Raw genomic sequence first — 12395 nt, 5'->3', positions numbered from 1 at the left:
TGCCACCATTTGCAGACTGTCACTTGCCACATCAGCTGCCACTAGATGTGGGTTGTCACTTGCCAACTGATGTGGATTGTCACTTGCCATGCCTGCCAGTTCCACCAAATGTGCATTGTCGCTGCATTGGTGGCAGGCTGGCAGCGCTGGTTCATTTAGTGAGGGCAGGAGAGCAGAGATGCGGGGCGGCAGTGAGAGATGATGTCATCTCTGCTCCCCGCTGCATCTCCGACATTGAAGAGGCCCGCGCTGTGAGGGCGGAAGAGCGCTGATGTGTGGCAGGCAGTGAGAGATGATGTCATCTCTCTGTTCCCCGTCGCACATCGCTCCCACATTGAGGTGGCTGGCTGTGAGGGCGGAAGAGTGGTGACGTGGAGCAGGAGGAGAGAGATGATGTAATCTCTGCTCGTCCGCCTGATCGTCTCTCTCCTCTCATACACCTCATGCAGCCTGCCCGCCGCAGCTGCAACCTTTATTGTCCAAGAGCCAAGGACCACTTGTGGAGAGCTTCAGAAAGACCTGGAATTAGCAGCTACAACTGTTACAAAGAAAACACTAAGTAATGGACTCAACAGCCATGGCATGTATGCACACTCACCACGCAAGACTCCATTGCTGAAGGAAATGTATGTTGAAGTTTGTTTAAAGTTTGCTGCACAACATGTAGACAAGCCTGTGAAATACTGGGAGAATATAGTCTGGTCAGATGAGACCAAAATTGAACTCTTTGGATGCCATAATACACACCTTGTCTGGAGGTATAAAAATATAGTAAAAATCTGCTGTCATCTACCAGGATGATGAAAATGAAACGAGGGTGGACATTTCAGCAAGACAATGATCCCAAACACAAAGTCAGGGAAACTCACAATTGGTTTCACAGAAAGAAAATAAAGCTGCTAGAATGGCCCAGCCAATCATCTGACTTGAATACAATAGAAAATCTACGGAAAGAAATAAAGATCAGAGTTCATAGAAGAGGCCCACGGAACCTTCAAGATTTGAAGACTGTTTGTGTGGAAAAATGGGCCAAAATCACACTGAGCAATGCATGGGACTAGTTTCTCCATACTGGAGGCGTCTTGAAGCTGTCATTACCAACAAAGGATTTGTATGAAGTAATAAATAAAATTCAGGTAGCGTGTTCAATACTTTTTCCCTGTGTCCTTCCATTTTTTTTTTCCATGTACAGGACATGCATTTTGTAGGTATAGAAAAAAAAAAAAATACAAAAAAAGAAAAGTCGAATGCAGCTGTCTATTTCTTTAATAGTAATTAATTTCTCAACCTCACTTCAAATCAGCCTCCTAGTCAGCAGCATCCTAGTATCCTAGTAGGCAGATCCCTTGAGCCCTTGACCCCGAAATGCATCAAGGGGGCCTATGCGCTGACGTCAGTATCATCGCATCCTCGTGGCAGGAGTGGTGAATGAATATGTGGGTTCTTTTGGCCATATTTGTTTATGCTGCAGCTTTTGTACTTGATTTTAAATAAACTACTACACTATACAAGCATCTTTAGGCTCCACGGGTGAGATTTCTTTTGCATAGTTCTTGAGTTTTTTGAGGACCACCTTTCCACCAATACACAAGGGCGAGATGTCTCTTTGCTTCAGAGTATGACCCAAAGGCGCATTATGGTTTAATATCTGGTGAGTGTACAGATTGGTGGAGGTGCACGGGTGTGACAAACTTTTCCCAAGCACATTGGGTGATGTTTATCCCATATTGGAAGTTTATCTTATGCTGGATTTTATTCAATTTCTGGTGAGTGGTTAGATATGTCACGCACATTGTTGGAATTATTCTGGGTGACACTTAAAGTGGATGTAAACCCAAAGTCATCCTTTCTAAACTACTGCCATAGTGGTTATCTATAAGGATATACATGCCTCCTGCATGTATCTTTACCTGTCAAATGTCTCCCCTCTGTCTGTTATGAGACCCGAAAAACTGCAGATTCTGTGGGTGGGTCTGTTGTCTGGAGCTCGGTGGGTGGAGTCGTGATGTCAGTAGACTCGCCGCCCACCTCTAAACTCCCCTTGGCCAGGCATCAATGTTTCTTACACTGAACTTCTGCTGATCTTGTGGATTATGCCCCTTGATCGCTAACATCCAGTAAAAACCCAGGAAAGTCACCACATGATCATACTGAGTTGTGGAGCAGCCAATCCTGGGAGAGCTGGAGAAGAAAGAAGGAGGGGATCTGAAGTACACAGAATGCCTCTCTCACACTGGTGCATGAGATATGTAAATCACCTGTCACTCACAGCAAAGGGGAGAAACAGACATCTATGTCTCTGTCTGACTGTTTTTATCTCACTGAAAAAAAGATAAGAGGACTGCTCAGAGATGGATTAACTCTTTGTGGCAAGACTGGGCACAGATGACATGAAATCCTATACTGTACAAGGTGCAAGCCTTAATTAAAAACATTTTTTTCAGGTTTATATCCACTTTAAGACTTGGTGAAATCCAGTCACAGATTCACACATTGGGACTTTATTTATACTAGAGGACTGTTATGTACTGTTTTACTATACGCAGGAAGCGCTGCACATTTCTTGTTGTGATAGGAACATGTATTATATTGCAGTTTACCAATTCTTAGATGTGATGGCTGCATTAGTTTTTCTTTTTAGGCTTTCTTTCTTCTATTTTGATCTGGTGATGGGACCAGTAAGTCTGTTGTTTTTCACAAGCTCAAGCTCTCCAGCAGAATGTATCAGTTTACATGGATGAGACAAACCATTTAACACTGGCAGGGGTGCTTAGACTGGTCAGCTTATATTTATTCATGCAAAACCTGTATCCCAAAAGGGAAAAATAATGGTTTGCTGTAACTTATTATGAAGTGTGAGCTGGAGTTTGGCTTCAATTTCTTAGTGTATCTACAGTGCCTTCAAAAAGTATTCACTCCCCTTGGCTTTTTACCTATTTGTTACATTACAGCCTCTAGTTCAATTTTTTTAAAATCTGAATTATATGTGATGGATCAGAACACAATAGTCTAAGTTGGTGAAGTAAAATTAGAAAAATATATACATAAAACTATTTTTCAGAAATAAAAAACTGATAATTGACATGTGCGTCTGTATTCACCCCCTTTGTTATGAAGATCATAAAAAGTTCTGGTGCAACCAATTACTTTCAGAAGTCACATAATTAGTGAAATGATGTCCACCTGTGTGCAATCTAAGTGTCACATGATCTGTCATTACATATACACACCTTTTTGAAAGGCCCCAGAGGCTGCAACACCTAAGCAAGAAGCACCACTAACCAAACACTGCCATGAAGACTAAGAACTCTCCAAACAAGTAAGGGACAATGTTGTTGAGAAGTACAAGTCAGGGTTAGGTTATAAAAAAAAATCAAAATCTTTGATGATCCCTAGGAGCACCATCAAATCTATCATAACCAAATGGAAAGAACATGGCACAACAGCAAACCTGCCAAGAGACGGCCGCACACCAAAACTCACAGACCGGGCAAGGAGGGCATTACTCAGAGAGGCAGCACAGAGACCTAAGGTAACCCTGGAGGAGCTGCAGAGTTCCACAGCAGAGACTGGAGTATCTCTACATAGGATCACAATAAGCCATACCCTCCATAGAGTTGGGCTTTATGGCAGAGTTGCCAGAAGAAAGCCATCACTTTCAGCAAAAAACAAAACGTCACGTTTTGAGTTTGTGAAAAGGCATGTGGGAGACTCCCAAAATGTATGGAGGAAGGTGCTCTGATCTAATGAGACTAAAATTTTACTTTTTGGCCATCAAAGAAAAACCCAACACATCGCATCACCGAAAGAACACAATCTCTACAATGAAACGTGGTGACAGCATCATGCTGTGGGGATGTTTTTCAGCAGTCAGGACTGGGAAACTGGTCAGAGTTGAGGGAAAGATGGATGGTGCTAAATACAGGGATATTCTTGAGAAAAACCTGTACCACTCTGTGTGTGATTTGAGGCTAAGACGGAGGTTCATCTTTCAGCAGGACAATGACCCCAAACACACTGCTAAAGCAACACTTGAGTGGTTTAAGGGGAAACATGTAAATGTGTTGGAATGGCCTAGTCAAAGCCCAGACCTCAATCCAATAGAAAATCTGTGGTCAGACTTAAAGATTGCTGTTCACAAGCGCAAACCATCCAAGTTGAAGGAGCTGGAGCAGTTTTGCAAGGAGGAATGGGCAAAAATCCCAGTGGTAAGATGTGGCAAGCTCATAGAGACTTATCCAAAGCGACTTGGAGCTGTGATAGCCGCAAAAGTTGGCTCTACAAAGTATTGATATTAGAGGGTGAATAGTTATGCACATTGACTTTTTCTGTTATTTTGTCCTTTTTTTTGTTTGCTTCACAATAAAAAAAAAACATCTTCAAAGTTGTGGGCATGTTCTGTAAATTAAATGATGCAAATCCTCAAACAATCCATGTTAATTCCAGGTTGTGAGGCAACAAAACATGAAAAATGACAAGGGGGGGGGGGGTGAATACTTTTGCAAGGAACTGTAAATCTGCTAGTACTTTTGACACTCCCCCTCCCCCTGGACTGAGAATGCTGCTGTTTGGTGTACCTCCTGTGCTCATTCCTCCAGGCTTGTGTCTCATTAATACAGGAGGTGTCTTACTGGCCAGATCACCAGGTGAAAACCGAGGGAAAAAAGCCAAAGAAAAGAAAAGAAATGCAGCCACCACATCTAATGATTGGTAAGCTGTAATATACCGTATTTATCGGCGTATAACACGCACAGGCCTATAACACGCACATTCATTTTAAGAAGGAAGTTTCAGGAAAAAAACTTTAATTTTAAATAAGGAACTTTGTGTCAGTGCCCATCTACAGCCTCACCATTGCCATCAATGCAGCCTGATCAATGCCCAACTGCAGCCTCACAAGTGCCATCAATGCAGCAGCCTCACCATTGCCATCAATGCAGCAGCCTCACCATTGCCATCAATGCAGCAGCCTGATCAATGCCCATCTGCAGCCTCACCATGGCCATCAATGCAGCAGCCTCACCATGGCCATCAATGCAGCAGCCTCACCATGGCCATCAATGCAGCAGCCTCACCATGGCCATCAATGCAGCAGCCTCACCATGGCCATCACTGCAGCCTGATCGATGCCCATCTGCAGCCTAGAGGGGACAGGGAGGGGGGGCCGAACGAGCGCCGACAGATTACATACAGTGATAATCTCCTATGATAGACAGAACAGTGGTCCAATGGTAGCCCAGGAGACTGGGCTTCCTATTACAGAGGCCACCAAGTAAACAGGAGATTCTCACTGTATGTAATCTGACGGCGCTCGTCCCCCATCCCCCCTGTCCCCTCCGAGGCAGCTAAAATTGAAGTATTGGCGTATAACACGCACACGCTATTTGCACCCGATTTTCATGGTGAAAAAGTGAGTGTTATACGCCAATAAATACAGTATTACATTTTTAGTTTTGAGTTTATTACCGCTTTAGTTTTGCTTTTACCATTGACTTAAAATTAATTGGATGCCAATACACCCTACGGTACTTAAAATTGTATGTGACCCTTTTTTTGTAACCCAATGCATGGCAAAGCATTACTATGTATTGTTGTCTTGTGTTGCCTAAAAAAACCCACCACAAAGCAGTAACATGTTTAGTGCATTCCTGTGTTGCAAAGTGTGACTGGCCTAAAGCTTTACTTTCTCTTGAATTCTATTGATTCGGGCACAACATTTTTGATTTCCCTGGTGGTAAAATTTCACCGGAGCAGAAACTATCAATTTCAGTTGTTGAGCTATTTAAGGAAAGTTTGCTTGAAAAGAAAAAAAAAATCCACTTTTATTAAATTGGAGCAGGCATCACTAAATGGTGGACTACGGTCATAGCACAAACACCAGATTTGGACCTTTGCTGGAAGACAATTTTACTGGCTGGACCTCCATAAATTTTAATTCAATACCCCTTACTTAAAGGATGTTTCTTTTATTTAATTTTCTTAGATTTTTTTCCCTTTGTATAACAAAGGCTATTACTCTACTTTCTCTCCAGATCAAAGGTTTTACATTTATAGGAACAAAATGAATGAGGAAATATGGTTAACGAGAGGCTAGTTGAATGGAGCTTATGTAACTTTCAGGAGCCATTTAAAGAATATTGTACCTTAAAGAGGAACTGCAGTCTGCTGACATATATTGTAATAAAAACATCTTTGCCATTCTGAAGCTTCCCTCCAACCACTCTGCATATTATTTTATATATACTGTGATTCTGTACTTGCCAAATATGCTGAAAAAACCTCCATCCACTGAATCTGGGTGCAGGCATTTTAAATGCGGGCAGCTGAAGCTGCTGCCTGTTCACTTCCTGGATTTACACAGACACACAGAGGCACACCTCCAGCTCTGCAGCTTTCATTAGCCCTCTTATGACTCATCCCCCCTCCCTTCCTGGCAAACTCTCACAAGAGTGAGAGAGAGAGCTGTGCATGATGTCATAAGCCTAGGCTAATGACCAGACAAGAAACAGGAAGTGGGCTGTATACGTTATTTACTGGCAGAAAAAAAAAAAGGTTTTACTATCCAAAGGTATAACAACAGGGGCAGAAGATTTAATAGATGGAAAGTTGAAAAACTATTATCGATCAATAGAATATGTGTTATCTGAAATTTCATCATGGAGTTTTATGGTGTGATGAAGGTTGGGTGGTAACGGGCTGTGGTATCAATGGCTGTACTGGACAGATAACCTTGTCACAATCCCTTTATTTTAGGTATCTCACAAAGCTTTTACTTATCTATAATGTGAGGGACCCAAGAAGAGGAGGATTGGGGCTGCTGTGTGCAAAACCTCTGCACAGAGCAGGTAAGTATAACATGTTTATTATTAAAAAAAAACAAAAAACTTTAATGTCACTTTAATGAGGGCTTCCAGCTGCTGATAAGCCCCCCCCCCCTTAATGACAGACCCCCCACAACCACTGGGCCAGGGTTGTGGGGGAAGAGGCCCTTGTCCTATTTAACTTGGGGGCAAGGTGCTTTGCCCATGATGAAGGTATGTGGCTTTGTATGGTTCAGGAGGGAAGGGAGGGCACACTCGCCCTGCCCTTTCCTGGCCAGCCAGTCTGCATGCTTGGATTGAAGTGATTCTAATGCCGCGTACACACGACCGGAATTTCGGCCCGCAAAAGACTGATGAGAGTCTCTCGTCGGAAAATGCGACCGTGTGTATGCTCCATCGGTCTTTTGCTGGCCGAATTCCAGCCAGCAAAAGATTGAGAGCATGCTCTTAATTTTTCGGTCGGGAAAAGTTCCTATCCCAAAATGTGATCATCTGTGGCAATTCCAACACGCAAAATCCCTACCCATGCTCGGAAACAATTCGACGCATGCTCGGAAGCATTGAACTTCATTTTTTCGACTTGTCGTAGTGTTGTACGTCACTGCGTTCTTGACGGTTGTAATTTCAGCAAACTTTTGCATGACCGTGCGTATGCAAGGCAAACTTGAGCGGAATCCCGTCAGAAAAGCCATCATATCTTTTTCGGATGAGAAAACCGATCGTGTGTATGCGGCATAAAAGTTCATTTTTTTAATAATAAACTTGTCATACTTACATACTGTGTGCAAAGGTTTTGCACAGAGCAGCCCCAATCCTTGTCAAGTCCAACGCTGCCACTCCTGGCTCCTCCCCCTTGACCAGTGCCCCCCATTGGCAAGCCGCTTGCTATGGGGGCACTGGTGCGTGCTCATTTCAGACCCCTGCTCTATGCGTCCATAAGACACATAGAGTCGTGGCTCGGCCCCGCTCTCTCCTCATTTGCTCACTGACTGTGATTGACAGCAGTGAGAGCCAATGGATCCTGCTGCTGTGTCTCAACCAATAACAGGGGAGAGACACAGGAAGGTCGAGGCTCCCGTGCAAATTGCTGAATCGAGAGGGGGCTTAGGTGAGTATAAGGGGGGGTCTGGGGATCAGCACACAGAATGTTTTTATACCTTCATGCATAGAGTGCATGAAGGTAAAAAGCCTTGAGCCTTTACAACCACTTTATAGGTCTGGTATGGACCTCTAAAAACAACCTTCATTTGGCCTTCCTCTTTGAATCAAAATAGTAACATTTCAATAAAATATGTGTCATCTGAAATTCCATCATGGCGTGTCATGGCATGTTGAAGGTTGGGCAGAAACAGGCTGTGGTATCACCGGCTGTACTGGAAAACAGATTACCTTGCAGCAATCCCTTTATTTTAAATATCTCACAAAGCTTTTACTTATCTGGAAATGTGATTCATACCTCTTGAGGTTTACAAGTTTCCATATTTTTTATCTTAACAGGCTGCGAGGCAAACAACGAGGGGGTCCGTTACCCTCATTATATCCACGCTGTGTTGTGTAATTACATGTGCACAAGTACCTGAAGCCACGATGATACCAGGTGCTGTATCCCGGCTGGCGATATTTCCAGTTGTGTACGGATTTTCAGATACCTTCAGATGTAGATGTAAAGAGCAATACGGCTGAAAAAGAAAAACAAGACAATAATGAATGTGGGTGTTAGAAAACCAACCTCTCTTGCTTCATCATATGATGTTCAGTGATTTGCCTTAAAAATGGATTCTTCTATGAGTTCCTAGGACCAGAAATGGGTTAAACTCCGGACACCTTAGACCTCAAAAGTGATCCGGTGTTAGCAACAGCTGAAATAATGTAGCCAACAAGAGGATCAGAATCCTGTCCATTATACAGTTTTCCCATGGGGGGTTCTGTCTAATAGGGTTGTCTGTTCTGGAAAAAAAAAAAGCTACATTCAGGCTAAAAAGGGATGAGCTAGGGTTCGGCCTGAACTCATGTTTGGCCAAAACCAGAACTAAGCTGTCAGTGCCAGCCTAAGCAGCTGCAAAAGGGAAATTTTCCTGCCCGCAGATGCACTTTCACAAAGGGGCGGGGTAGATTTTGACATTATTAACCTCATATGGCCCATGGTCATTGGTTAATGTCATTGTCTTAAGGCGGAACTTCACCCAAAAGGAGAAGTTCCTCATTTCTGCCTCCTTTGCCACTCCTCTCCAACCTTTGTCACATAGTTTTTTTTTGGTGGGCATTGGGGTCCTAGTTTTGATCAGTATCCACTTCTACTCAGATCGCCTAAGCAATTAGAGTGGACGTTCGCCTCCCCCATTCTCTGCCCGCAGCCTTTTGGAACACATCACAGGTCCCAGAAGGCTGCGGGATCATTCACAAGGTGCAGCACTAACTCAGTGGGCTGCCAGCTGTGAAGCTTCAAAGAGTCACAGCCGGCTTCCAACAGTAAAGATCCCGGCGCTGGGGACCCCAAGACTAGCGAAGAACCTGCCCAGGTGAGGATGGCATTGGATCCTTGGACAGGTAAGTGTCCTTTTTTGTTCCTAGGTTGAAGTTCCTATTATAAGGGAGACCTCAGCACAAAAAAATGGCAGATCTATTTCTTCTGTGAAACTGTATGTACATTTGTTTTGTGTGAGTAGGGGCAAAATCTAAGGTTATTAGTCTATTTTCTCTCCAGTTCGAATGTTCTTCATTTATAATACTAGAGTGAATCAGAGAAATACTGAATTATGACCACTAGATTGAGCTGATGATCATATTAAATAACTATTTGTGTAATGAATCAGCTACTGCAGAGAGTGAACTGCTATACAGAACTGATACAGCGTTGCAGAACGGTAACTCTGTTGTTTAACAAGTTTAGAGGGTCAAAACCCTGCACAGACCACCTAAGATAAATGACAAAGTTCAGTCTGTGCAACTTTGTATCAATTCTATATAGCAGTTCACTCTCTGCAGACGCTGATCCGTTATACTGTCTGTGATGAGCACAGGAATCTCCATAAACTTAGCAGAGGTCTTTCTCATATTGTTTCCTTTTCTGGTTGAAAGTTCTTAACCTATAGTTTCAAGCTATTTTCTATATTGGTCAAATAGTCTTTACCTCCTCTGGTCAAATATTCTTAAAGCAGAGGTCCACCCACCCCTGCAAAAATTAAAAGCCAGCAGCTACACATACTGCAGCTGCTGACTTTTAATAATAGGACACTTACCTGTCCTGGAGTCCAGCAATGTCGGCACCGCAGCTGATGTTTCCATCGGCTGTCTGGTGCTGCTGCCTCCATTGCCGGTAAGGGAACCCAGCAGTAAAGCATTATGACTTCACGCCGGGTCCCTACTGCGCATGCACGAGGCACCGCTGAACTCTTCTACTGGCCCGGTGGCTGGGGAAGGAGCCGAGCTGCTTATGTAATTAGCCGCGGCCCAGTGTCCTGCAAGTGGGGATAAGGGTACCTGTCAAAGACAGGTATCAGCTCCCCCTTCCCCCCCGAAAGGTGCCAGATTTGGCACAGGAGGGGTGGAAGAGACAAATGAGCGGAAGTTCCACTTTTGGGTGGAACTCCGCTTTAAGGCTGTTTTCTCTTATAAACAAATGTTAGGGAATAGACATGTGCACACTGAAATATTTCGTTTCGGAAATTCGTTTTCGTCCTAAAAATAAATTTATTTAGTTACTCCCGAAATTCGTTTTTATATATTTCGTTTTTCGTTAAAAATTGCATTCGTCCGAAAATCCAAATGAAGGTCGAATCTGTCATTGAAGGCTTATGGTGTCTGTCGAATGTTCAAAGAAGATTCGACAGAGCAGCTAAACTGTACGACGCCGTATAGTTTGCCTGCTCCATTGAATCTTCTTAGAACTTTCAACAGACATCATAAGCCAAAGTACGTGTGTACTTAATTCTAGCTATTTTACTGCTCCTCCTCTTTGGTTACAATCAGCCAATAACATTCATCATCATCATTATTTTTATTTATCTTTTCTCCCCTACGTCGAATCTTTTCTCCCCTACGTCGAATCTTTTCTCCCCTACGTCGAATCTTTTCTCTCTATATCGAATCTTTTCTCTCTCTTTGCAGAATAATCTTGGACTAATAGAGTTAAGGTTAGGCACATTCGACCACAGGTTTGATGGACACAGATTGTTATTGTCATCATCATGTCGAATCTCCTATCTATATCAAACTGTTGTAGCAACGAAAACGAAAATAAGCATTTGTTTATGTCGGATCTTTTGTTTTTCGGATTCTGCACTTTCGTTATCGTTTGTTAAAACGATAACGAAAATACCTGAAATTCTGACTGTCACGGAACGTCCCACACTCCGCTTGAGTGCTTCCGTCATATACCACTTCCTCCCAGTCTATATACAGATATTCCAACCTCTCTGAGCACAAAACAAGGCGACACTTGCATGTTGCTAACATGAACTCACTTTATTTAGAATCAAAATGACAAGACTTTATATGCCGTTGGAACCTCCTCTAACAATACAACTGTAACCTAATTAACATAATTAACATGAGCTAATTAACTAAAAAATTTACCCAGACCAGATGACAGACTTGTGGGCACTGAGCTTCACACAGTAGTATAAACACAATAGCTGGAGCTAATTACAATTAACAATATAAACAACAATCCCCCCCCTCCTCAGCCTATTCATCAACAGTTCGTCTCCTAGCCAGTCCTGGAGGCTAATGTGATCAGCTCACTCAATTAACATAAACACAGGTAGTTGGAGTTGATGACACCAGCATCTCCTCACAGGATGTGTCCCAACAGAATTAATCAGTCTTATCAGCAGGGGGCTGCTGGAGGAATCCCCCCTCCCTCTTCAGGGACACAGATCCCAGATGACCACAGCAAGGAGTCCCCAACAGAATCAAACAACATACAATACACACATATATACACGACTGAGTCCGATCAGCACAGTTCAGATCGGACCTCCAATTCACCCCACAAAGAGCACCGTTCCATTGAAAATCCAGGGCCCATAATCAAAAGGCAAGAGGCTCGCACCCAGTCCTCTCCAACAGCCTCTGTCCCGGCTAGGTCTGTCACACTGACAAAAATGCATTCGGACGAAAACGAATGTACATGTCTATTAGGGAATATTACATTCACCATGTGAAAGACATCACATGGAAACTAACATTTCACACATATTATAAACAATATATAGCACCTTCTAGCTAGTGTGCTAGGGTACATAGTTCAATTTTTAGTGTAGGTAAATTGGCTTGGCTGAGAGCCTGGCCTGGGTTGAATCTGGGTCAGCAATTAGTGACTAAGGGAGGCTGGATGACTCATTCAGACAGCTCTTCTGGTGCCTCCCCCTGTTTTCTGGAACCTTGGAGAAGCCCCCAGATGCAGTGGGTGGAAGCTAGGAGGGGCTGTTTGGAATATTTATGAGAGCTCCAGTCAATCCCCAGCAGAAAGGGGCTGGAAGAGCCCCTCATAAATAGTCATGAGCTTCCAGGTGCAGTGGGTGGAGGCTAGGAGGGGCTGTTTGGAATATTTATAAGGGCCCCAGCCAATCC

General features: G+C 43.4%; 1 protein-coding gene across 9 annotated transcripts in view; it reads right to left on the bottom strand.

Moving 5' to 3' along the window:
- Positions 1 to 12395, bottom strand: part of SORCS1 (sortilin related VPS10 domain containing receptor 1) — a 1093315-nt gene that overhangs the window by 302551 nt on the left and 778369 nt on the right. For all 9 annotated transcript variants that reach the window (XM_073595916.1, XM_073595919.1, XM_073595918.1 and 6 more), the window contains exon 11: positions 8398 to 8500. In XM_073595916.1, coding sequence (XP_073452017.1) covers positions 8398 to 8500 — 103 coding nt within the window. The remainder of the gene's footprint in view (positions 1 to 8397; positions 8501 to 12395) is intronic.

Source organism: Aquarana catesbeiana, linkage group LG08 (genome assembly GCF_042186555.1).
Source record: "Aquarana catesbeiana isolate 2022-GZ linkage group LG08, ASM4218655v1, whole genome shotgun sequence".
NCBI lineage: Eukaryota > Metazoa > Chordata > Amphibia > Anura > Ranidae > Aquarana > Aquarana catesbeiana.
The sequence above is the reverse complement of the archived record's forward strand: the minus strand, read 5'-3'. Positions and strand labels throughout refer to the sequence as shown.